Source organism: Phocoena phocoena, chromosome 21 (assembly GCF_963924675.1).
Source record: "Phocoena phocoena chromosome 21, mPhoPho1.1, whole genome shotgun sequence".
NCBI classification, from domain to species: Eukaryota; Metazoa; Chordata; class Mammalia; order Artiodactyla; family Phocoenidae; genus Phocoena; species Phocoena phocoena.
In genome coordinates, this window is record NC_089239.1 from 12,394,669 (window position 1) to 12,420,068 (window position 25,400).

Sequence of the window (25,400 nt, forward strand, 5' to 3'; positions counted from 1 at the left end):
AAGAAGAATCGTTTAATGCACAGTGAGAAAATTCAATCAAACAGGCAGACTTCTACATTGTTTACCTTTTCTGTAAGGGTGCAAATCTTTACAAATTTGCTTTGCCCAGGAACTTCTACCAAGAATCCCTCAGTTATGAGCTGATGGGAAAAAACCTTCCACCAATTCTCTGTGTGATCCTTGCCAGTGCCAAAGAAATTGTGACTGCGATATCTATCTTCAAGACGCTGGGAATTCTGAAATTAGGCATAAAATCAATTTCTTAAAATGTTTATTTAATTAAACAGGAGATGTAAAACACGAAATCGTCTATTGATTCTTTGGCTTTAACACTAAATTTCAGCTTTAAAAACCTACGGAATTTTTATACCCCTCCTGCTTGCTCTGATTACTTAAGTCACAAATAAATACACTCAAAATAGTGTTCCTTTTCTGTTTTAAATAATGGCAGGAAATTTCATATATAAATCACATGCATTTCCCAATGCATAGGTTTGGATATATTTGGAATATTTAACCTTTGCTATTTAGACCTTTTATTAACATACTCACATTGTTTGAAAACCGTGATCATAAATCTACAGCTCAAGACTTGAAGCATGGGTGTTAAAGACAGTGTGACCCATAGCTGGTAATCAGTGAGTGCAGTGCCAAGACTCAGGTTTCCACTGCGTTGTTGTCATTACTGTGCTTTTTGTCCGTGATGTTTCAGCAAAGTTTACTTAATCATTTCTGATTTAGCTGCTTCACTAAGATACATCAGAAAAAGCAGGTGCATGCTAGACAGTTGATGCTTTTGAGATATTCTTCCCTAAGTGACCAGAGGATTCCGATCGGAGACTCTTCATAGCCATCAAGGTCTAGAAATATTGGGGAAGCTAGCCCATCATATGCAATTCTCTTGTCCTCTAATGGAAATGACTCTCCCCACCTTCACTCTCCACAGAGAACTTTTTCTATTCACTTGGCCCTCTGATTACCCCTTTTATAAAATTTTATTTATTTATTTATTTTTGGATGCGTTGGGTCTTCATTGCTGCCCACAGGCTTTCACTAGTTGCGGCGAGCGGGGCCTGCTCTTCATTGTGGTGCACGGGCTTCTCATTGCGGTGGCTTCTCTTGTTGCCGAGCACAGGCTCTAGGTGGCTTCTCTTGTTGTGGAGCACAGGCTCTAGGCGCACGGGCTTCAGTAGCTGTGGCACGCGGGCTCAGTAGTTGTGGCTCGTGGTCTCTAGAGCGTAGGCTCGGTAGTTGTGGCGCACGGGCTTAGCTGCTCTGAGGCATGTGGGATCTTCCCAGACCAGGGCTTGAACCCATGTCCCCTGCATTGGCAGGCAGATTCTTAACCACTGTGTCACCAGGGAAGTCCCTGATTACCTCCTTCATCCATCCTACGCATCTAAATACTACTTTTAAATGTGTATGGTACTATATAAACATAGGGCTCTCTGGAGAATTGCTTCCATCTAATGTATTTGCGGTGAATACAGCAGATTGTAATTCGAGGGTCATTCTGCCCTTCCTCCACTGTGACTTCTACCACAGAATCTGGGAAGTTACAAACACTATTTCTCAAACTTTCTTTCAACTAGGCTTCTGGATGTGATTTAAGTTCCACTAAACAAAGGTATTTTTGCATGACATCTACACGCAGGAAGTGAGGCAAAGGGGTCTACTTTGCTATATTTGCAGGTATGCATGACTGTGGAGGGGTTTGCTTTTTATGAGAAAGTGTTAGCAAAGAACCTAGCATATAGCTTCTAGCTTCCTAAGTAACAGGAGACATTCATTTTGTTGATACAGATTATAGAAGGCAGCTCCCAGATCAAGCAGAAGTAGAACCTTCCTGATTGTTACAGCTCCCTATTCAGCGCAGTTTGGGGTCAGGCACTGACAGATAACTTCTTAACCACAGAAGAGGCAACTGCTTCCCTGGAAGATTATTTTGCAGTATAATCTTATCAACAATACTCTAAGACACTTAACACCCAGTGATAAATACCTTTCTGTTTAAATTCGCTAGACTGATCATGTGCTTCATAACAAATACTGTATTTTAGGTTATATTCATGTTTCAAAAACATTCACTCCTTGAGTATGTCAAGAAGTTCCTGTATTCTAAAATTTTCAATATGAAATACAATCTAAAATTTGAGAAATAGGTACATCCTGTCACTCAACATTTTTATATTTCATCTATACTCTAATGATGGTTTAACAATCAGTGCATATTCAAATCCAGGGATCAAAATGAAAAGAATATACAGAATGAGTTCCAGCAGACATAACTCAAGCACTAGAAGCCTCACTATATTACAAATGTATTGGTTTTGTTCAACTGATGAAAACGTTACGGTTACAAGTTTATCATTTTGGAATGTTAAAAATGTGAATACAAGTGAAATAACCTAAAAAGACTGATCCCTCACATAAAGAAATCTAGGCTGAAATTAGATTAGATTAGGAAAGTTCCCATCAGAGACACATCAGTGCCCAGATACACTGAGCTTTTTTAAAACACAGGCTTCTTATAGGTTTAATTAACAGGGTCTGTAACGTGCATTCTAAAAATAAAAATTGAAATTGAATTTTGTATTAAAATAGCTAAGTAATAAAGCTTTAGTATCATGGTGATTATATTTACAAAAATTGTACTAGAACAAGATTCAGAGAAACAGAAACACCCACGTACAACGTGGCACTTTTTTCCACAACAACCTCTACTACCTATACTAACTGACTTTGGTTTGATTTGTGTAGAATGTTTAAAATCAAACATCACAGAATTTCAGATCTGGAAGGAACATTGGAGCTCATTGATCTATCTAGTCATTTTTACTCAGATACAATCAGAGGCTCAAAGATGTTAAGTGGTAGCCTAAGGTCACAGAGGTAAGACTAGGACACAGTCCTCCAGACCACTACACCAGGGATATATATACACACAGACACACAGACACCAATATACATACATATACATATATACTGATTGTAGTTAGTGCAACTAGACCACCTGGGTTCAAGTCACAGTTCCAGTACTTACTAGCTTTTGGATTTTGGGCAAGTCAGTTACTTAACTTACCTGTGTTTCTATTTCCTCAGCTGCTATACAAGTATAATAATACTTCTTATCCTTTAACTTAGCCTGCCTTCCTTAACATAAAAGCAAAAGCCCTGACTCAGTATTAAGTCAGTTTTCCCAGAACATTTGTAATGGCATTCTACATCTGCTGGGGGCTTACCTTTATAGTAGGAGAATCTATTGCTTGCAAACTAATAACACCAAAGACATTAAGTTGCCTAACTAGTACTTATTAGCAATCTGGACACTAGAAATTATTCCTCTAGCCTTCCCTTTCGTAAGCAGAAAACAACCTGAAGTGAATGAACACATTTGCTGATATAAAGAAATGAGATGTTCTTCTAATTGGTAGGGGTAACTGTCCCTTCCCCTCATGATCAATAATCATTGTGAATACTGTGTACTGTGTGAATAAATTTACACTGTCATGTTTCCATGGCAATCACCATACATAAAACGAAATATTTCTGCTCTTTGACACAGATCATTTTGTTTTAAAGAAATCATATTCCCTTTTCAACGAGAAATCCAAATTTACCCAAGTAACATTTCTGAAAAAACAGAATAAGGATTTTCAACAACAAATGTCTTAAAAAAAAAAACAAAAACCACAGATGTCTAACAATTTCTTACTCTGAGCGAGGCACCTTCCATTAATTACTTATATGTTCTAGTTAACTTAATTTTCCAGGTTAACCCACTGATGAAGTAAAACTGCTAAGGATGAGGAAGCTGCCATAGCGGATACAGGGATTTGGGCACTGATTTCAAGGAGTGCACAATTATACATGCACATATCCCTTACCAATCATAAATCTTCATTCTAGTATCTCTAGATCATTCAACCTAAAAATACAAATTTAAAACTGCATGTGAACAGCATAATAAAACAGACACAGCCCTAGAACGTTAGTTAGGAAAGCTGTCGCTCATCCTGCTTCTGGCACGAAGTAATGACCTGACATGACACAGGTCATTTAACTTTCTGGGACTTAGTATTAACCGCTGTATAATAAGGTGGTAGAGTTAAATAATCTTTTTGCTCTAAGAGTCTCTACTTCTATGGGACAAAGTCTCAAAAATGGAAGTTATCAACCCATTCTTCTCCTTTAAAAAGCAGGCTGGAAAAATCAGGGTACCAAACGGATGCATCAGGGAATTTGGAAACCTATGAACAGATCGATGTGTGTTAGAATAAAGGGAGCCGACTGGCCAGAGCACAAGTCCCAAAGGATCACTTTCTAATAAAAGCCAAATCTTCCGCACCATTATCTGATAGAGAAAACAAACTTGCCACTTCTCTAAATTAACTTCTTTAAAAATGACGATTGCTTGTTGTGGTAGTTCTTTCAGCTGGGAATGCCACACTCCTCTCCACCTTCTTCCCTCGGGTTGGCTCTCAATGCCCAAATCTACTCTTATCATCCACAGAATAGAAAAGCACCGGTGATACCATAACAAAGACTTCTCTAGTTTCACAGCCATTAACAAGCACTCTCTCTTCAGAACTTAAATAATACTTTATATCTATTCATATGTCCCCGATCTCTTTTTATGCTGCGATATACTTATTTATTCTCAAGTAACACACCTTCCATATTAGATGATGTCTCATCTAATTCCACTTTGAATTCCCCACAAAACAGAGTACAGTAGCTCACACAAAAATAGATGTTTTGGGAATTCCCTGGCGGTCCAGTGGTCAGGAGTCCATGCTTCCACTGCAGGGGGCACGGGTTTGATCCCTGGTTGGGGAACTAAGATCCCGCATACCATGCAGCGCAGCCAAAAAAAAAAAGTTTAATAACTAGCAGAAAAAAGTAGTTATAAACTCTTAAGAAGTTTTAGATTCCTGTGTTCTTAAAGTACAAAATAAGTCCATAGTTTCTGTCTATATTTTAACTAATTTTTTTTTTCTTTTGCCTCTTTCCCAGTTCCTACAGGCCAAAGAAGTTCACAGCTGCCGCTTCAGGGCTTAAAAAGGTCATTTCTGGGACTGTTATTCTATGTGAACAATAAAGCCAAAATACAAAGTTACAATAATTATCTCTAGGAATATATTTCAACCTGATGAAATAGCTTGTCTGAAAAATTAAACGGATAACCCTCTCCTGTTAGAAAGTTTGAAAATTATAAAGGGTAATTAAAACTAACAATAGTTTCCCAATGGCTGCCTATAGTCAAAGCATCTTTTATCAAAAGTGTTCTCTAATTCTGGAGCACTTTGATAACATGATCAGGAGAGAGGTTTCACTTAATCTCCTGATTATGCAAATTAATGACTGTGTCTGTTTTCTAATCTGTAAAATTAAGATAACTGCATATCTTAATACTTAATTCACAAAGATGTTTAAAGATTTTTATGTGGGGCTTCCCTGGTGGCGCAGTGGTTGAGAGTTCGCCTGCCGTGGCAGGGGACACGGGTTTGTGCCCCAGTCCGGGAAGATCCCGGGAGAGGCCACAACAGTGAGAGGCCCGTGCTCTGCGACAGGAGAGGCCACAACAGTGAGAGGCCCGCGTACTGCAAAAAAATAAAAAAAGATTTTTATGTGGTGAGCTATTTAGACCCCTAAAACAAAGTTCCTTAGGCAATATTTAATTTCCAGCAAAACTTATGCTTTAAAAACAAAATTTTAAACTCCATTCACAAACACCTGAATGGCCTGAATAATCATTTATACTATTTTTATACTATTTTTAAACATCCTATGTAAGAGAGGAGAATCATGTGCTACTGAAATATTTGTTTCATACGTACAAATATTACCTCTTTAAATGAACTCCAAGAGCTTCAAGTTTAAGATACTTAATCATCTTACAAATGAAAATTATCTGTAAAGATATTAATTTTTCCTAAATTAGTTAAGGTAGACGATTCACTAAATTCTCAAAGGAAATACAATTATAATTTAAAAAATGATATCCCAGTAGATACCAAGATCACTGAAATTGGGGGAAAAAAACTTGCCTTATTTTCACTGTACTTAATGTCTACAAATTTTTGTTAAATGGCTTTTTAAAAAAGTTTTACACCTTTATCTAGCAAGGGTAATATAAAATTTCACAAAGAATAAACTTCTTAATTTGCAGACTCCCAGAAGAGACTGTTGGTATAAGCAGTCTGACTTGGTTTTCAAATAATAGGTGAAATCTGATCCGTCTTGTGACCAGTTCAAGTTTGACTAGGAGCCCACTTCCACTTACCTGTTGATACTGGATACTGCTGGATTACACCAAATTAAAACAAGGATAATTTTTATAAATTATACATTCAGCTGGGATACACAGGTTTTAAAGATGACAGAGACAAGAAATTTTCATAGATCTCAATTACATTAAATCTATCCCTTGCAACTTAAATTCTTTTTAAAAAAAAAAAGCACTCATATCAGCTAAACCAAGTTCCTTAGGCAACACGTCTACCGTTAAATTTCTAACCAAACTTGAGATTTAAGAACAAAATTTTAAACTCCATAATCTAAAAACATCAGTACCTGAAGTTAATATATTTTTAGCATTTCATTAAAAGTATTTCACAACTGGCTAACTTAATAAGTCCCTTTCAAAACAAAACAAAAACTCAGAAAGTAAATATTTACACAAAGTATTTGAGAATTTAAGAAATGAATGCTGACCTAAATTATTTTAAAAATTCTACATACAGGGCTTCCTTGGTGGCGCAGTGGTTAAGAATCCGCCTGCCAATGCAGGGGACACGGGTTCAAGTCCTGGTCCGGGAGGATCCCACATTAGTTGCTGTGGAGCAACTAAGCCTCTGAGCCACAACTGCTGAGCCTGCATCTAGAGCCCGCGAGCCACAGCTACTGAAGCCAGGGCACCTGGAGCCCGTGCTCCGCAACAAGAGAAACCACCGCAATGAGAAACCTGCACACCGCAACAAAGAGTAGGCCCTGCTCACCGCAACTAGAGAAAAGCCCACACACAGCAACAAAGACCCAACACAGCCAAAAATAAATAAGTAAAATAGATAAAGAAAGAAAACAAAACAAAACAAAATTCTACAAAGTGAGAATTTTAATCTCCACTTTTAGTATATTTTTAATAAATATATGTAGTTGCAAAGGAGTCTATCTCCCATTTTTGGTTTATTCAACTAACGTCAATATATACTACTTAACTTTACAGACTTCTAAATCAGGAATAAAATCATATAAACAAAAGGACTACAGAAAAAGCTCTCTGGCTATAAGGGTCATGACCTACTCATATGTGTACCTGCAACTGTTAGCATAATGCTGGCACACTAATCACTCAAAAAAAAGTAGCAGAATTAACTATTCATTGGTGAAGAAAAAGAACTTTCTTAGAATTTTAAATACTTCTGATTAGAAATAAAATAGAAGGAAAGAAAAAATATACTACCAAATATTATTATTGAACTTAGACATTCACAAATAATCACTGAAATTTAAATTTTGCTCAAAAAATTTACTACTTCACAGGGCACCAAGATACAAATTTGTTCTACCTGTCCCTTGACACAATGAAAGTAAACTTTTCTTAATTGTCCTATAAAAGACCAGTCTAGGGATTCATCTAACTGCAATGTAATAAACTGAAACAGACAGCCTGGAAGCATTGTCTTAATGATACACACAGGTTTTGTCAAAGGTAATGAATGCAGTGCTTAAATGGAACTTAATATGACTCTCTGAGTTCTGATAACTAAAGCCAAAGCTATAATTGTAAAACAGCAAACCTCTGAAGAAAAGTGTAATAGGAGTAAAAGAAGAACTCTGAAGGTGACTCACAGACATACTTACAGATCCTCGGAGAAATAAAATTGGAACCCCAATTCCAAACTTTTCGCCTAAGATGGTCACGGCAGATAAGAGCTGGAATGCTTGTGGACCAAAGTCCTGTGACATATCATCTGAGTCATCAATGGAAAAGCAGCGATCCAATCTAAATAAAAACAATATGTAAAGAAAGCTTAGCCAAGGCATGTACCTTTAGAAATAAAAAGATTTAGTGTAACAGTTAGCCCAGTAAAAAAATATCTCAAATGTGCCAACTGCTTCAGAAGCTAAAAATAAAGTTCAATACAGCTGAGAGCATGTAAAGTATGTAAAACATGAAATATAAACGATAATATAGCATCACAGGTATGTTATATTAATGGTTCTCGACACTAGTGCCCTAGGATCCAAGTTTCACAGGAGGTATCTTGGGCCATAGAAAGAAACAGGTTCAAGCAAGCAGAACGCAGGATTACAGCTCAAATAGCTCCACTTGATCTACTGTATAAATACTGGACTTTTGTGTTAGGTTTTGATGGAAGAAAAGGTTTATTGCCCACCCCCACCCCTGTCGCAAAACTTCTGAACTGAAAAAACACATCTCCTATGCAAGAAGTTGTTAAAGTCATACTTTAAAATATGACCAAAGATTATAAGCTTTTCATGTAAGTCCATTTAGAAGTTAAATTCCTAAGCCATCCTTCAGGTAGAAATTATCATTAACACAAATTAATGAAATTCTCATTTGTATTAATTCTCATTAATACAAATGAGAATTCTTTATGGCATGTTGAGAACAAAAGGACTCAGAAAAAATCAACTAATATAGTTCAACCACCTAATTCAGTTGCTTTCTTTATAATAAATATCTTTGAAATAGCAATAAGAATATAGTCAGTATTCTAGATATATTTTTAGGGAAAAAAAGGCTACGTTTAGGTTTATTCTCTATTTTAACTTCTTTAATAGGATACTTAGTTCATTAATTTTCTTTTCTAATACGAGTATTTAAAGCTATCAAATTCCCACCAAGTATCACCTATGCTGCAGCATACAAGTTTTAATGTATATTACTGTAATTATCACTAAGTTCTAAAAATGTTTTAATTTCCAGTTTGAGTTTTTTCCTTGATTGACGAGTTACTTTAGAACATTATTTTAAATTTCCAAATGAATGAGAATTTCCCTTTTTATTCTCTTGTTTACTTCTAATTCTGTTGCATTCTGGCCAGATAATGTGGTGTGTTTGAAAGCAATACACTGAAAACTTGATACAGGTTACAGTCTAGTACAGAGGTCAGAAAACTCTTCCTATTAAGGGCCAGACAGTAAACAGCTTAGGCTTTGTGGGCCAGACAATCTCTGTGTCACAACTACTTAGCTCAACTCTGCAGAAACAGCCATAGATAATATATAAACAAAAGGGCATGGCTGTATTACAAAAAAACTTTATTTACAAAAACAGGCAGTGAGTGGATTTGGTCCATGGGCCATAGTTTGCCACCCACTGCTTTAATATATAGTACATTTTAAAATTTTTATTTATTTATTTTTGGCTGTGTTGGGTCTTCATTGCTGTGCACAGGCTTTCTCTAGTTGTGGCGAGCGGGGGCTACTCTTCGTTGCAGTGCACAGGCTTCTCATTGCGGTGGCTTCTCTTGTTGTGCAGCACGGGCTCTAGGCACACGGGCTTCAGTAGTCGTGGCTCACGGGCTCAGTAGTGGTAGCTCACGGGCTCTTGAGCACAGGCTCAGTAGTTGTGGTACACGGACTTAGTTGCTCTTCCCGGACCAGGGCTCGAACCCGTGTCCCCTGCATTGGCAGGAGGATTCTTAACCACTGCACCACGAGGGAAGTCCCTATAGTTCATTTTTATAAATATGCCATCTATGTTTGAGAAGTGTAGTCTCTAATTCCGCGCTTCCCAGCCCGTGTGCTACAAATGGATTACAGGTGTGCTGAAGGTTAATCCCTTGAGACCTTAGGGTTCTGAACAGAAACTACACTCAATGAGCCATTAACTATGTGGGTGGGTCACGAAGTAAAAATGTTTGAGACACATTACTCTAATTGCTTGGTAAAGGCTTCTACATACTGCATGTCCAATAAATCAGACTTGTTACCATATTGACCAGATTTTCTACCGCTTCCTAATTTTTTCATTGCTTAACCTACCAATAACTAAAAATTATAATCAACCTCTCCTACTTTGATGGTGGAATTGTTGATTTCTTCCAGCTTTTCTGTCAGTCTGTGCTTTACATAGTTGTAGGTTTTTTTTTTAAAGGTGCATAGAACAATTCTGTCCTCTTGGTGGAGGAACCATTTATCACTGCATAGAGACCATCTCCATCCCTAATAAAACTCCTTCTGTCTAACAGTATACAGCTACCACACCTAGTATATGGTTAGCTAAACTACATACACCATTTGTATTTTATTTTTCAATTAATATACAGTTAAGTTGATTGTATGTCTGTGTGTGTGTGTTAAGGTCTACAAATTTAAACACATTCATAGACTCTCCTAACCATCACCACAATCAGAACATGCAACAAATCCATCACTGCAAAATACTCCCTTGTGCTGTTCCTTTGTAATCATAACCTTGACCCCATCCCTCTAATCTCTGGCAACCACTAATCTTTTCTTCATCTCTACAGTGCAGTTTTATGTTTGAGAGAATATCACATAAATAGTAGAACTGGCATTATTTCTTCTTTTGGGGGGGCAGAATTTGCCACTGAAATCACTTGGGCTAGGGAATTTTATTTTCGGAAGTTTTTAACAAGGATCCAATTTCAACAGTGGTAGGATTATTCAGGTTATGTACTTCATTGTGAGTGAGGGGTTTTCTTTGTTGTTTTTTTTGTGTGTGTGTGTGAGTGAGTTTTATTAGTCTGAGGTTTTCAAGGAATTGGTCCATTTCACCTAAATTACTGAATGTATGTGCACTGAGTTATTCATAGTATTTCCTCATTATCCTTTTAATGTCTGTTGTGGCTAGAGTGAAATTCCCTCTCTCAGTCCTGATATTGGTAATCTGTGTCTCCTCGTCGTCTTTTTTTTTTTTCTTTTTAGAACTTTCTATCAGTTTTATTGACCTTTTCAAAGAATGAGCTTTTGAGTTCATTGGTTTTCTCTAATTGTTTTTGTTTTCTATTGATTTATGCTCTTATCTTTATTCTTTCCTTCCTTCTGCTTCCTTTTAGTTTTCTTTACCCCTATTTGCTAGTTTAAGGTGGAAGCTTAATTACTAATTTGAAACCCTTCTTCTACTGTAAGTATTTAATGCTCTAATCTTCCCTGTCAGTATCATTTTAGCTGTACCCCATACATTTTGTATTTTCATTTCACTCAGTTCAAAATATTTTCTGATTTACCTTGAGACTTCCTCTTTGACTAATGGATTATTTAGTAGTGTGTTACTTAATTTCCAAGTGTTTGGAGACTTTCCTGTTATCTTTCTGCTGTTGATTTCTAGTTTCATTCCATTTTAGTTAGAAAATGTATTCTGTATAAATACAAATCTTTTAAATGTGTTAAGGTTTGTTTTATGATCCAGAATACAGTCTATTTTCATGAACATTCCATCTGCACCTGAAAAGAACGTGTATCTGCTGTTGTTAGGTGGAATGTTCTATAAAAGTCAATTAGTCTGCTGACAGTCCTGTTCCATTTCTTCTATTTTCTTACTGATTTTCTGTCTACCAGCTCTATTAATTACTGAGAGATGCTGAAGTCACCAACTCTACTTACGGATTTCTCTATTTCTCCTTTCAATTCGGTCAGTTCTTTTTAAAGTATATACACATTTAGGATTAGGTGTTCTTGGATATAATGGTTATCTTTGTGTGTCAGCTTGGCTAGGCTATGGTACCCAGTCATTTGGTCAAACATTAACCTAGATGTTGCTATAAAGGTATTTTGTAGATGGGATTAACATTTATAATCAGTTGACTTTAGGTAAAGGAGCTGACCCTTGATAATGTGAGTAGGTCTCATCCAATCAGATGAAGGCCTTAAAGAGCAAAGACTGAGGTTGGCTGGAGAACAAGGAATTGTGACTCAAAACTGTAATGTAGAAACCCTGCCCAACTTTCCAGCCTGCTAGGCTGCCTACAGATTTCAGGCTTGCCAACCCCTATAACTGCATGAGCCAATACCTTAAAATTAACCTCTCTCTCCCTCTCTCATTATCTGTGTGTGTGTGTGTGTGTGTGTGTGTGTGTGTGTGTGTGTGTGTACACATATGTGCATGTATTGCTCTGGAGAACCCTGACTGATACATTGGTAAACTGACTCTTTTATCATCATGTAATGCCCTTCTTTATCCCTGCTAATATTCTTCCTCCAAAGTCTCCATTATCTGACATTAAAAGTAACAACTCCAGCTTTCTTTTGATTAATGTTTTCATGGTATACAGTTTTTATCTTTTTATTTTTAATCTACCTATATAATTATACTTATAGTGGATTTCTTGTGGACAGCATTTGGTTGGGTCATATTTTTAAACCAATTCTAACAATTTTTGCCTTTAAATGGTATTTTTTTTTTTTTTTTTTTTTTTTTTTGCGGTACGCGGGCCTCTCACTGTTGTGGCCTCTCCCATTGCAGAGCACAGGCTCTGGATGCACAGGCTCAGCGGCCATGGCTCACTGGCCCAGCTGCTCTGCGGCATGTGGGATCTTCCCGGACCGGGGCACGAACCCGTGTCCCCTGCATCGGCAGGGTCCTCAACCACTGTGCCACCAGGGAAGCCCTAAATGGTATTTTTAGATCATTTACATTTAATATAACTATTGATATGTTTAGATTTAGGTCTATCATTAATTGGTTTATCTATTTATAAAAGTAAAAGATTGTAATACTGTTTGCTTTGTCCTCTTTTTTAATAAATAAATTCATTATTTTGTTTTTAAAAAACTGCAATACATATCACTCAACAAAAATTCAATTAAAAATTATTTGCAAAGGAAGAGAAACAAAGACTTTTAGAATGTCCATCTAGAAGAAGAAAACGTTACCTGGACCTGCAATTATCACAGCAATTTTCAGTTCCCATAATTCCCACGGAGGCCTTTCGTAGCTGTTTGTCTTCAAAATGAGACAAGATGAGTCTACCCAAGAGAAAATTTTAAATTAAATAAAAGAACAAAAACATATGTTAAATTCATTGTTGAAAATAATGAGGTGAAATCAATGTTAACTGATTCAGCTGAGACCTCATTATTTGGCTTCAGTTTACTGAGGCACAAAGCAAGTTGCCTTAAAAATTCAGCACATATGTTAACACCATCAAATATCTTTTAAATACTTCTAATTACTTTGCAAAACTTTTTCCTTAAGAGTATTATCTATAAATCCTTGTTATTAACTGATATAAAGTAAATAATACTTACTGTCGCCTACACCTTCTGGAATAAAGATATTTTTCCATCTTTGCCATCATCTTTAATTTGTATAATCGAAACTTTTCATTGCATATTTCACTAAGGAGGCGCCTGTCAATTAAAAATACCACAGTACTATTAAAATTGTATTCGTTTTATTTCATTTATTTATTCCTGTTTATTTTTCATAGTCTGTAACATCCACAGTGCTGACAAGATAAAGAACATTTCTATCACCTCAGCAAGTTATTGTGTCCCTTCCCTGTCAATGCCCCCATAAGAGGCAAGCATTTTTCTGATTTTTATGAAAATTACTTTTGAAAGAATTCTACCCATGTCCAAGCATCAATTTTTTAGCTGCCTATGAAAAACTGTTAAAACCCTACAGTTCTTCATTTTGACTTATATGCTACTTGCTTTTTTGGCAATCTTTCTACTATACGTGAATTTTTACCTTTTCCCAGTAAAAGGTTATTCTTTAAGTTATTTTATATGAGAAACTAAAGGTATCTAATCTATATAAGGAATACTGAAAAAGACTCATGATCTAAATATGAACCTTCATCACTTTAGCTCTTCAGAGAACTTCTCAGCCCTCTAAAAACTACCTCTTTGTATTATGGGGTATTATAGGACACCAATAAAATATCAGAATTAAGTTCCTTCCTCAAACAATTCTAACCATTTTTTCCCCGTAATACTGAATTTATATACTTTTAAAATAACATTAAAGACATAGTTTTTTTTTAAGTTAATGCTGCTATTCCTCATCCTGACTCTGTTAATTCTACTCTCCTGTGAAGAAATTCCATGACTATCATACATCAGATGATGATAATCTTCCAAATAGTCTTTGCATATCTTTCCGAGAATAAAGAAAAATCTGAGTTGAATAGGTTTCAAATATTTCAAAAGAAAATAATTTATCCACAAGATCTAAATGATAATACTGATCCTCATCACTCATGTTTTGACTATACAGCCTTCTAACTGATAAAAACACCTCTGTACAATTCTCAAGGATGACACCAACAGGGAATCTAGTTAAGTGAGTTCTGGAAAGTCTGGACACACAAATGATCTCTTATTCAAAAACATTCTTATCATTTGACACCACCAACCACCATGCCTTTCCATGTAATTTCCCTAAAAAGTCTCTTCCAACGATTGACTCTAGTTCCTAGGTCAACCATCTAACCTCATTATTCCTAGCTCATGGGCTAAATATTAGTTCCCTTTTTTGCTCTGTTTTGTTTGTTTAGCTCACCTCTTTCTCCTCAGATAGAAAGAACAAAGGAAACAATGCCCACACTCTGAGAGCTAGATCTTCCCTTATGTTTGGTTCCCATGATCGACATTTAACTCTCATCAGTTTCAGTAACAAATTGAAGAAAAGAAAGTAACAAGTCTCTAACAACAAATCAAATGAATATTTATCCTTCTTTTAGGACCATCAAAATCGTTACAGTATAATATTCCTCAGAATAAAAACAAGTTGAAAAAGAAGAAATATTCTAGAAACAATATCATAAATAGAAATCAGGTGGAGCCAGTGGAAGATTTGTTAAACTGAGATTAATTTGCAAATTATTCCCTTTAAGCAAAGATTACAGTAACTATTGGGTTTGACTCTTTTAAATAATGGCAGGTGCAGACACTGAGACTTTGCCAATAAAAAATATAAAATTGCATATTTAGGCTGATGATTGGACAAGTTTCTTCTCTCAGTCACAGGATTCTAGCATAAGACATACTAAAAATTTTGTGAATTACAGTGATCTTTTCATTTGAAAACCAGCTATTCCATTTATTCTAAAACTTTGTTTTTTCTAATAGAAGAGGTTTGTCACAAGGATGGCAGAGATCTGGGCCTCGATCCTTGCTGAAATTTTTTTTAACGCTGATTAACCCTATAGTTTTATTTCCTTTAATATGGATGCAAAGAACAACCTGTCTGTACTAAAGATTCAAGAGTGGATTTCCTGGCACCGCTATTTGATTACTAATCACTGTTACTCCCTGTTAAATCTTAATGAGATAACCATTTAAAATATCTTTTGAGACTCAGATACACAGGAACTATATCGATTGATGAACCTGCCAAGCCACAATATAAAACTTGGGCTGTTAAGTCTTCAGCATCTTTAACACAATGCACAAATAAAATCAGAACTGGTAGGAATCAACTTATGTTTGATGCAATCCCAAATTTAATCGTAGCATGCAGAGCTGTGTTCTATCCCAATTATTTTAAATTAGTTTATAAAAAGCTTCACATAGACACCAGTGTCAAAAGGAAAATAATAATTGTTCTGCTTAAGAAGATGGTGTATTGACTGTATGTTAAGAAACAAAAGTTAGTGACTACTCTTAAAAGAAGCTTAAAATTTATAGCAAACATTCTTACCTAATTAATCCCTATTCTTCTTTCGTATCTCAAGTTAAACCATTACTTCCTCAAGGAAGCCTTATCTGACCTTTATAACTTGGTAAACACACACCCATAATATACTCACTACTCGATGCAATTTCCTTCATAGCACTTAACACAGTTTTAATTTTATACAAATTTCCATGATCCTTTTCAAAAAATCGTTTGGTTATTCAAATTTTCAAACACAAAAGAGCAGTAAAATGAACACTATGTATCCACGGTTGTATGATTCTGTGACTAAGACCTGCTACTCCCATTATACAGTAAACTCTATAAAAACAGGTACTATATCTGCTTTTATTTACCATTGGATCCCCGGCACAAAGCATAATGCTTGGAACATAGTGAGTACTCCAAAAACAATTGTTGAGTAATAAATAAAAACAAAAACTGTATTAGATAGCCACTCTCATCATTTTAATAAGATGGGCTAATAGGTCCATCCAAGAGCTCAACTTATGTAGCTATATGGAGGTGCATTTTGAAAACACCTCATCTCGGCAGGCCCTTCAGTTACCACGTATAGGTTTTTTTTTCTTCAATTTTTTTTTCTTATGGATGAAGAAAGAAGTTGGTAAACCTGCCCCTAAAACTTTGCAAGATGAAGTTTTCCTTTCAATATCAATCTCACAGAACATAAGTGCCAACAAGATACCTGTTTAGTACTTAAGTGGAATGGTTTTCCTGTATCTAGACACTAAGTACAATATTTTTCTCCATGGCAGTCAGTCAGTACAGGGCAACATGATCATTCACACACTGCCAAGGAGAGCTGGCATGCTCTCCTAGAACTAACAAAGGAAACAAAAGTGGTAATTAGAGACAAACTGGGATTGGTAGAAGTCATTTAGAATAAGCACCATGGCAGCATGAGAAGAAAAAAATAAACACAAAATAAATGGTATCTAAAGTAACTATGGCTGAAGACATATCAAAACTTGAGAGAACCTGAGGAGAAAAACAGCTCGTCGATGAACAATATTAAAAAGTGTTCCATAGGGCTTCCCTGGTGGTGCAGTGGTTGAGAGTCCGCCTGCTGATGCAGGGGACACGGGTTCGTGCCCCGGTCCGGGAAGATCCCACATGCCGCGGAGTGGCTGGGCCCGTGAGCCATGGCCGCTGAGCCTGTGCGTCTGGAGCCTGTGCTCCGCAACGGGAGAGGCCACAACAGTGAGAGGCCTGCGTACCGCGAAAAAAAGAAAAAAAAGTGTTCCATAAGATCTACGTTACATTCCCAGTAGAGTGCTGTTTTAGTTAACTCTTCACACTAAATGAGGTATAGAAGAAATTTAGGTCATCTCCTCTGGGTAGCAACACACCATAAAGTTCTTCTTAGACGTCTTCTGTTTTCTTTTGGTTTTAAAGGCACTTATACATATTACTTTAAATTTTGAATGTTGTCTCAAATACTTTCGAAGCTTATGTGGAAAGAAAGAAATCTGCAAGGGTGAAAGCAATAAATGTTTTTACCTATTTGTGTTAATGTCTCCTGGAGCCCAAAGTACATGACAAGAACTTTGAAGTCCATCACGGCCAGCTCTACCAATCTCCTGGTAATACGATTCCATTTCCTTAGGAGCACCGTAATGAATGACTTGGCGAATGTCAGCTTTATTAATGCCCATTCCAAAAGCTATGGTAGCTATTACACACTGAGAATAAAATAACAACATAGTTTGACAATCAGTTAGCAGAACTAAAACCTTACATGTTTACCTTTTGGTAAGAATAATTAGTTCATTAACTAATTAACTAAAGTCATGGCATGAAACTGAATTTAATATAATTTCAACCAATTGCTTATAGATTAAAAGATTATCTGCCCAATTTACAGATTAAGGAATGGTGACCATAAAATAGGATTTGTTCCCTCTCTATTAAAAGAAGCAAATAAAGTGGTTTCTCTAAATGCACTTGAGTACAAGACAGAAAAGAGGCTCTTAAACTATTTATTACATTAAATGAGCCTTTGGGATAATATTATGAAGTTTCAAGACTGCATAGTATCTTAATGTTTTCTAGCATTATTCTAAGGTAGAAGGAAGCTTTGCATTAAAGATGGCAGAATGAATCATGAATTTATCTCTGCATATTTAGAAGGATAAAATTGGTAGAATATCTAATATGAATGAGTATACCAAGATCAGATTTACATGACTAGGGGAAATCTTAGGGAAAAATTAGTGGTAAGCACCAAAAAAAACTACACAAATTTTTTTTAGAGTATTAATAATAAGAATACAAAATATGTACAAGTAACTGTAAATATACTACATGTCTTACAGATAAAAAGCATTTATAGAGAATACATAAATATAGAATATTTGAATATATATACTGATCTAACCAAAATTATGGTATTAATATTGGAAGTGAAGGGGGTAGAAACTTCTGGATGGGGTGAGAAGGGCAGGAAGGGATGTGAAAGAGCTACACCTTCATCTTTCATAGCAGGGAAACAAGAGATAATGCCTAAATCTCATAAGCAAATAAATAAATAAACTAAGTAGCAGCAGTATAAGCAAATTATTGTAAGATACAGCAGCAAACAGCAAAAGACTAAGCGAAAAGGGAGTAGGAAAAAGAAGCAGGGAAAGAATGAGGGGCTGACGCTTTTCATCGTAAGCACTGGAGAACGATTTGGTTTTTTAAACTATGTGTGTGTATAACTGATAAATATTAAAGTGCCATTTTTAAAAATGTGTTAAGATGCACCAAGAGTAGAAAAAAGAGGAAGGGAGGGAGGGAGGACAAATAAAGGGAAGTATGAGAAAGATGAAAGAAAAATAAATCTAGGGATGGAAATAATATTAAGAAAAAGCTCTGAGTGAATAAAACTAGACAGTTTTGCTGTATTTAAGAGTAAATAAGCAATATAATTCCAACATTTCTTTTTTAAATGTTATTTCTTATTCAATTTTTTCCAGCTTTACTGAGATATAACTGAAATATAACATTATGTAAGTTTAAAATATATAACATGATGATTTGATGTACGTATATACTGCGACATGATTGATTACCTCAGTAAGGTTACTTAACACCTCCATCATGTCACATGACTACTGTGTGTGTATGTATCTGTGTGTTTGTATGATGAGAACTTTTAAGATCTAATTTTCATCATATGATACTGCTTTTAGATGAGATCAACCTATTCTGCAGACATGATTTTCAAAATATCCTTATAGACGCTCAGGTGTAAATGAAGATATTTTATCCAATAATTCATTCATAACCTCATTCCAGACAGGAAAGGAATTCAGGCCATCTTGAAAAGGCAAATAAAATACAAAAGGACATAAAACTAAAAGTCAGGATTAAAAGAATGAATGGTCACAAACTCAAAATGCAAATCTACATCCAAATGTGGTTAGATTTGGTTATGAATAATAGGAAAGAAAAAAAATCTTGTCTCCCTCATATCTTTGGGAGATGTTTCTATCTAAATGAATAATTAGTAATACACCAAGATAGAAGAAACAACTGGTCAATTATTGGCTCTCGATTGTTAAGATTCAATAAGCAGCAGCTAATAAATTTTATCTGATACTTTTCAAGCTCCAGAGATAATAGAATAAACATGTAAGCATTTAAGAATTTGGATAAAATCTCTACTCCAGGCAGCTGTGATAGCTGTTCCTAACTTTGGAAAGACAGGAAGAAAGAGAACAGATGCCTTCAGGCAGGTATGCATTGCATCATGACAATGCACAGTGAACTGCATAGACAGAGATCTAGATACAGAGGAAACTGATGACCTATTTGACAGAAAATGCAAAGCAGAAGTTAAGTTCTTCTCAATTTGAGATGATTAGTCCAGGCTTATAGCGACGGGGTGTGGAAATGATGTTGATGGTGTTGATTTAAACCTGTTCACATGGCTTGAATTTAAATCTTCCCAAATAATCTGTATGACACCCACCGAAACAGGATTCCAGTCATTTTATGAATCTCAGCTGTAACACTTCACAATAACTTCATCAATACCCTTCCTTTCTTCAGTTTTTCTCCTTCAGATCAATCCTACTTGGTGCTCCCAGTCTAATGTTTCTATAATACTATTATCTTGCTCAAAAATATAGAGTAGTCTGTCACAGTGGTTTCCAAATTCTGTTCTGCAGAACTTTGAGGATTCTAAAATACCCCCAGGGACTGACTTGGAGATAGGGAAGCTCTTGGACCCCTTCATCCATCACATCAACTTCAACAAGAATGATTCTACTTTAATCTGTTTTACCTATTAGATAAAATTTCATTTAAATAAAGAATTCTACGGCTAAAATAGTCTGGAAAAACTAGAGAAACTTCACACCAATCCCAGCTTGCCTCTTTGCAAGTTTTAAGACCCTCTACAACCTGGCCAAACAACCCATTCAACTCTTTTCCTACGAGTCTCCACCATTCCTCCCTGCCTTCTTACCTATACTTTGTGCCCTTCCTACTCCATACTCCCTTCTCCAACCATTGCAAACTACTCACCATTTCCTAAACCCAGTACGCTCTCTCATATCACAGTGCCTTTGCACATGCCAGTCCTTCTTCCTGGAATTCTATAACCTATTCCTTTTCCCTCATCACCTCCTGGTCTTGCATACTTGACAAACTGTTATTCACTTGTTCAGATTCTATTCAGATTGCTTCTTCCTGGGTGAACCAACCCCATTACACGACCTAACTTAACAGCCAGCATTCCCTCCTCTGTGCACCTAAACACTATTCTATGTACAGGCTGCCATTTATACTATCCTGTCTGCAATAGTTTTCTTACATAACTATCTCCCACATTATATACTGATTCTATCAGAGTGACTGCTTTATGCTCATCAGAAAGAAGGTATTCAAATGTATATGTATGAATAAATCACTTGGCTATACACCTGAAATGTTTTTATATACCATTTTGTTTTTCGATTTTTTAAACGAAAAATGAATATTTTTCACGATTAGACTTAAATTATGAAATTCAATTCCAACTTTAAAGAAATTTTTAAATTAATTTTTTATTGGAGTATAGTTGATTTACAATTTTGTGTTAGTTTCTGCTGTACAGCAAAGTGAGTCAGTTATACATATATGTATATCCACTCTTTTTAAGATTCTATTCCCATATAGGTCATTACAGAGTATTGAATAGAGTTCCCTGTGCTACACAGTAGGTTCTTATTAGTTATCTATTTTATATATAGTATGAAATTAACAACACTGTAAATCAACTATACTCTAATATAAAATAAAATTTAAATTAAAAAAATTTTTAACTAAAAAAAAAAATTAAAAAAAAAAAAGTTGATTGTCCCTCCTGGAAAGAAAAGGAGAAGAAGAAGGTATTCAATAAAGATCTTGTAAATAAATATTAGAGAAATATCTGTTTCCACTATGGGGAACAGACAGTAATGATGATCAATCTTCATACCTGAATTTCATCTCTCATGAACCTATGATGAACTTGTCTCCTTAAGTTAATACTCAGTCCTGCATGGTATGTTCCACAGGCTAACTTCAGTTTCTTAAGTTCAGCTGTAACTCGTTCTGTCATTCTTCTAGAAGGACAGTAGATGATAGCTGGACCTTCAAATTCCCAAGCAGAACTAAAGAAAAAGAAGAGCAAAAGGACAAACATAGGCATATAGGCTTCAGACCAGTTTGAGTTCTACCTAATTTAATTTTCCCTTTCTTTTTAAAATTTTAATATAATTTCATTTTAATTTAGTTTTTAAACTTTAATTTTCCTTTTAGTAAAAAACTAAAAGGAGAAAGCATATAAAAAACAATGACATATTTAACAAATACCTGAAACATTTTAGACACTCAAACGTGGAAATAAATTATATTAAACCCAAACACCTCTGACTTCACTTTTTTGTTCAAATTAAAACCAGAGACAAGTTTATTTATTGAAGCAGAAGTCTTGCTAAAAACCTGTAAACCAATGGAAACGCAATTACCGTCCTTTGGAATTGTAAAGCACTAGATTAACAATTAGTCTTCATTTATATAAGAAATGTAATGTTTACATAGGAGAAGGAATAAAATTTATATTATTCTTATGCCCTCTTATGATCGTAAAATTGAATTTCTAAATCTGTTTACTAAAAAAGCAAGAACTTTCATGCAATAGTAAAAGATCATTTTTATAGTTCAAGGAAGTATTTACTAGTAACTTGAGACTATACGACCATTACAGAAAATAACATCTGTTATAAAGCCTGTTTTAGAAATTTGCGCTTACTTATTAAAAGTATAAATAATGATTTCCATAGAACATTTATTTAATTCCTCAACATATTCATTTACGTAAATACATTCATTTATGCTGACCTAACCAATATAAAAAGAATATACTATTTAGATTTAGGAAAAGTTATTTTATTTAATTTTTAATGTGCATAACCTGTGATACAATTTCAATTTTAGGAATCTATTTTACAAACACACACATCTGCTAAAAGATACATATACACAAATATTCACAACAAAACTGTAATAGTGAAAAATAATCTAAATGTTCATAATCATATACATTCATACTACAAAATGTGAAGTAAATATTTAAAAATTAAATGTATATAAAACCTTTAAGAAGGACTATGGTAAAAGTCACTGAAAACTTAGAGGGGAAAAATTAGACAGTAATTTTACTCTACGAGTCTTACTGAATAATCTACTCAAAGCAATTTTTGAGAGTGACCAAATGGACTTCCATGTCAAAAATTCATAGTAGGTAACTCCATAGAGTGAAAAAAATGCAAATTATCTTTTTAATGTATAAGAATCTCATTTAAAAAACATTTTTCAAAGAAGGAAAAATTGTGCACCAAAATGTGAATACTGTATAACATCCTAAACATTAAACATAATATATAGAAAGACAGCAGCAATACTTTATATAACAGGAGAAAATTGCAGAAAAGATTGACATACTATAGCAAACTAACAACAATAACAACAACTGGGAACATATATTTGCACAGTACAAAGAACAGACACCTAAAACGCTAAATGCAAAAATACCAACAGTAATAATAACCGAGGAATGGGACTGGAAAAAAAATCTACGTACTCTTCAATTTACATGCATCTGTATTGTTCAAATTGATACAAACAATATGGATCACTTTTTACATTAAAAAAAGCAGAAAATACAAAAATCTGAACTTATAGAGCAGAAAAATCAAAGCAGTAAAAATTCCTATTGATTACAGCAGTGAAATGGCTGGTAAAAGGACCTCGCTCCTTGTCTTCTTTGAAGAAAGAATTCAGCAAAGAGACCAAGATCGTGAAGCAGATACAGCATTTATGAAAAGCAAAGTATATGCAGAAGAGCACGTGGGCGAACTCGCAGAGTTAGCTGCACCCAATAGGGGTGGCTTAGATCGCGTATATGGGGCAGTCTTCCAGGTTTTCCCTAGCCAATCATCTTGCTTGTGCCCATATTTGGCCTGACTCAGGTTCCTTCCTGGTCAGCTCGAAGGTTTCTGGGAGGCTGGCAGGACATATTATGGGCTGGTGTCTCTTCCCTCCTTTGGCCCCTCCCCTAGAGTTGTGTTATCCGGAATTCCTTAGGGGACAACTGAGGACTTTCTCTACACATGTGATGGGCTGAGAAATCCCCTTGACCACAAGAATGAGGAAACTGTGGTCTCAGGGCCCAATGCTCCTTCTGCCATCTTATCTCAAAGTGACAGCAGAAGACTGGCTGCAGCTGCTCAGCCTGGGGCCCATCTATCGCCTACCTCAAATCCCGTCTGAGAGGTGTGGACCCCAAGGAATCTTTACTGGGAGGATGAAGGGGGAAGGTCCTTCTGTAGCTTCTTCAGGCTGCCATTGGGCTTATGGACCCTACCTAACTGGTGCCATGGAACTCTCACCCTGCCTTGTCAAGGGACCCCAGAAAGGCTTCTGCTGTTATCCCAGCAGGATCTATTTCAGGGAGTGGCTGGAATCCCTGCATCACCATCATCTTGACATGGAATTGCTGCAAGCTGGAAGAAACAAACTTAACAAGCCGATTAAAAAGGCAGGGGCCAAAGATCAGTATAAGGACTATTGCAACCAGAGGCCCAAACAGGGGTAAGAACAAGGTTACACTTGGTAACACTCCTCTGATTGCAGTCTAGATAGAGTCAGTGCTTGGGTATCCCTGTCCGAAGGAATGAAGCCATCTGGCATGGTCATATATTTTCTTGATGTCCTCTTCTACTAGCTCAGTGGTGTTGATGTGGGTACAACATGTCTTATTAATAACTGCAAATACCACTCTCTGATCAGCCAGAACAAAGTCCAAAACCAGTCTGTTATCCATCACTACATCAGCTGAGGAACTAACAGACAACGGAAGTTTGGAAAGTGCATTCCCTGTGGACCTAACTCAGAGCTGACAAGGTTATCTAAAAGTCTGCGGAGCACTGCTTCATGGTAAGCAAAGCCTTCCCAAGGGGATGCCAACCCAATAGCAGCTCCAATCCCTACCAAAATGAGGCCAATTGCCCTTTTGCCCCAGGGGTGGGTGATATTATGGATGGTAATACCTAGGTTCCTTTGATTACTCAGGTGGCCTAACGTACACTGTCCCGTAAACAGAGCACTCTCTATACAAGGAAAGGCTACAGCTAATCCCGGGAAAGGGAAAGAGGGATTGGGGTTGTTCTAATGAGGCAATGGGTTTATGTCTAGACCACAAAGGAACAGATATCCAGAAGGGGCACATGCCTGACGCACTGTTGTAGAATTAAACCAATTCTCTAGAGAGCCTGCCCAAGAGGGGATCCCGTTACAGCTTGGGGAGGGAGGCCCACCATTATATGAGGGTGCATGAGGGGTGGGGACCCTTCTGTAGGCCTTGGGTTGAGGGGGGGCCTACATTACACTCCAGACAATTGGTGTTTTTCCTGCCCAGTAAGTACGTATCCCACCTGGGCTTTGTCCTTGTTTTTTAGTCTTTGATTGTATTTGTGGTGAGGGCACCAATGGGTGAGAGTTCCACCTGTATCTTTGTCAGGACAGGTGAGAACAATTAAATTGTGGCGTAACAGAAGCACTGATCAGATTCTGAAGGTTCTCCAGTGTCACTGCAAGTTTTCATGCTGGTTGCATAGGGGCAGTGGCAGCAAGACAAGCTAGTCTTATTGCAATTTAAAATAAGTGTGGGGGCTTCCCTGGTGGCGCAGCGGCTGAGAATCTGCCTGCCAATGCAGGGGACACGGGCTCGAGCCCTGGTCTGGGAAGATCCCACATGCCGCGGAGCAACTAGGCCCGTGAGCCACAACTACTGAGCCTGCGCGTCTGGAGCTTGTGCTCCACAACGAGAGAGGCCGCGATAGTGAGAGGCCCGTGCACCGCGATGAAGAGCGGCCCCCACTCACCGCAACTAGAGAAAGCCCACGCACAGAAACGAAGACCCAACACAGCCAAAAATAAATAAATAAAATTAAAAAAAAATAATAAAAAAATAAGTGTGTGGTTCCTATCAGATCTATTGACGCGAGGGGTTAAGGTCTAAGCATGGAAGCTGCGCTAGGGACGGAATACGAACTTTAAGAGTAGGGTTAGAAGGACCCTCAGTAAGGTAAGGTCGTCACTGCTAGGTGTAAAGATTAGCTTGTTTTTAACCCATAGGCATCACTCTGGGGATGGAGATGACAGATCCAGCACTGGGGTAGATTTTATCCCTGAGCTATAATTCTTGAGAGATTTACTACTGCGTTGGATTCCCATTCCCCTGACGTGG

General features: G+C 36.5%; 1 protein-coding gene across 1 annotated transcript in view; it reads right to left on the reverse strand.

The window, feature by feature from the left end:
- The window catches only part of WRN (WRN RecQ like helicase), a 96,069-nt gene that overhangs the window by 23,699 nt on the left and 46,970 nt on the right, over positions 1-25,400 (reverse strand). Inside the window, 6 exon segments of the mRNA XM_065899947.1 lie at positions 66-236; positions 7,867-8,008; positions 12,871-12,963; positions 13,246-13,347; positions 17,141-17,322; positions 21,087-21,261. Coding sequence (XP_065756019.1) covers positions 66-236; positions 7,867-8,008; positions 12,871-12,963; positions 13,246-13,347; positions 17,141-17,322; positions 21,087-21,261 — 865 coding nt within the window.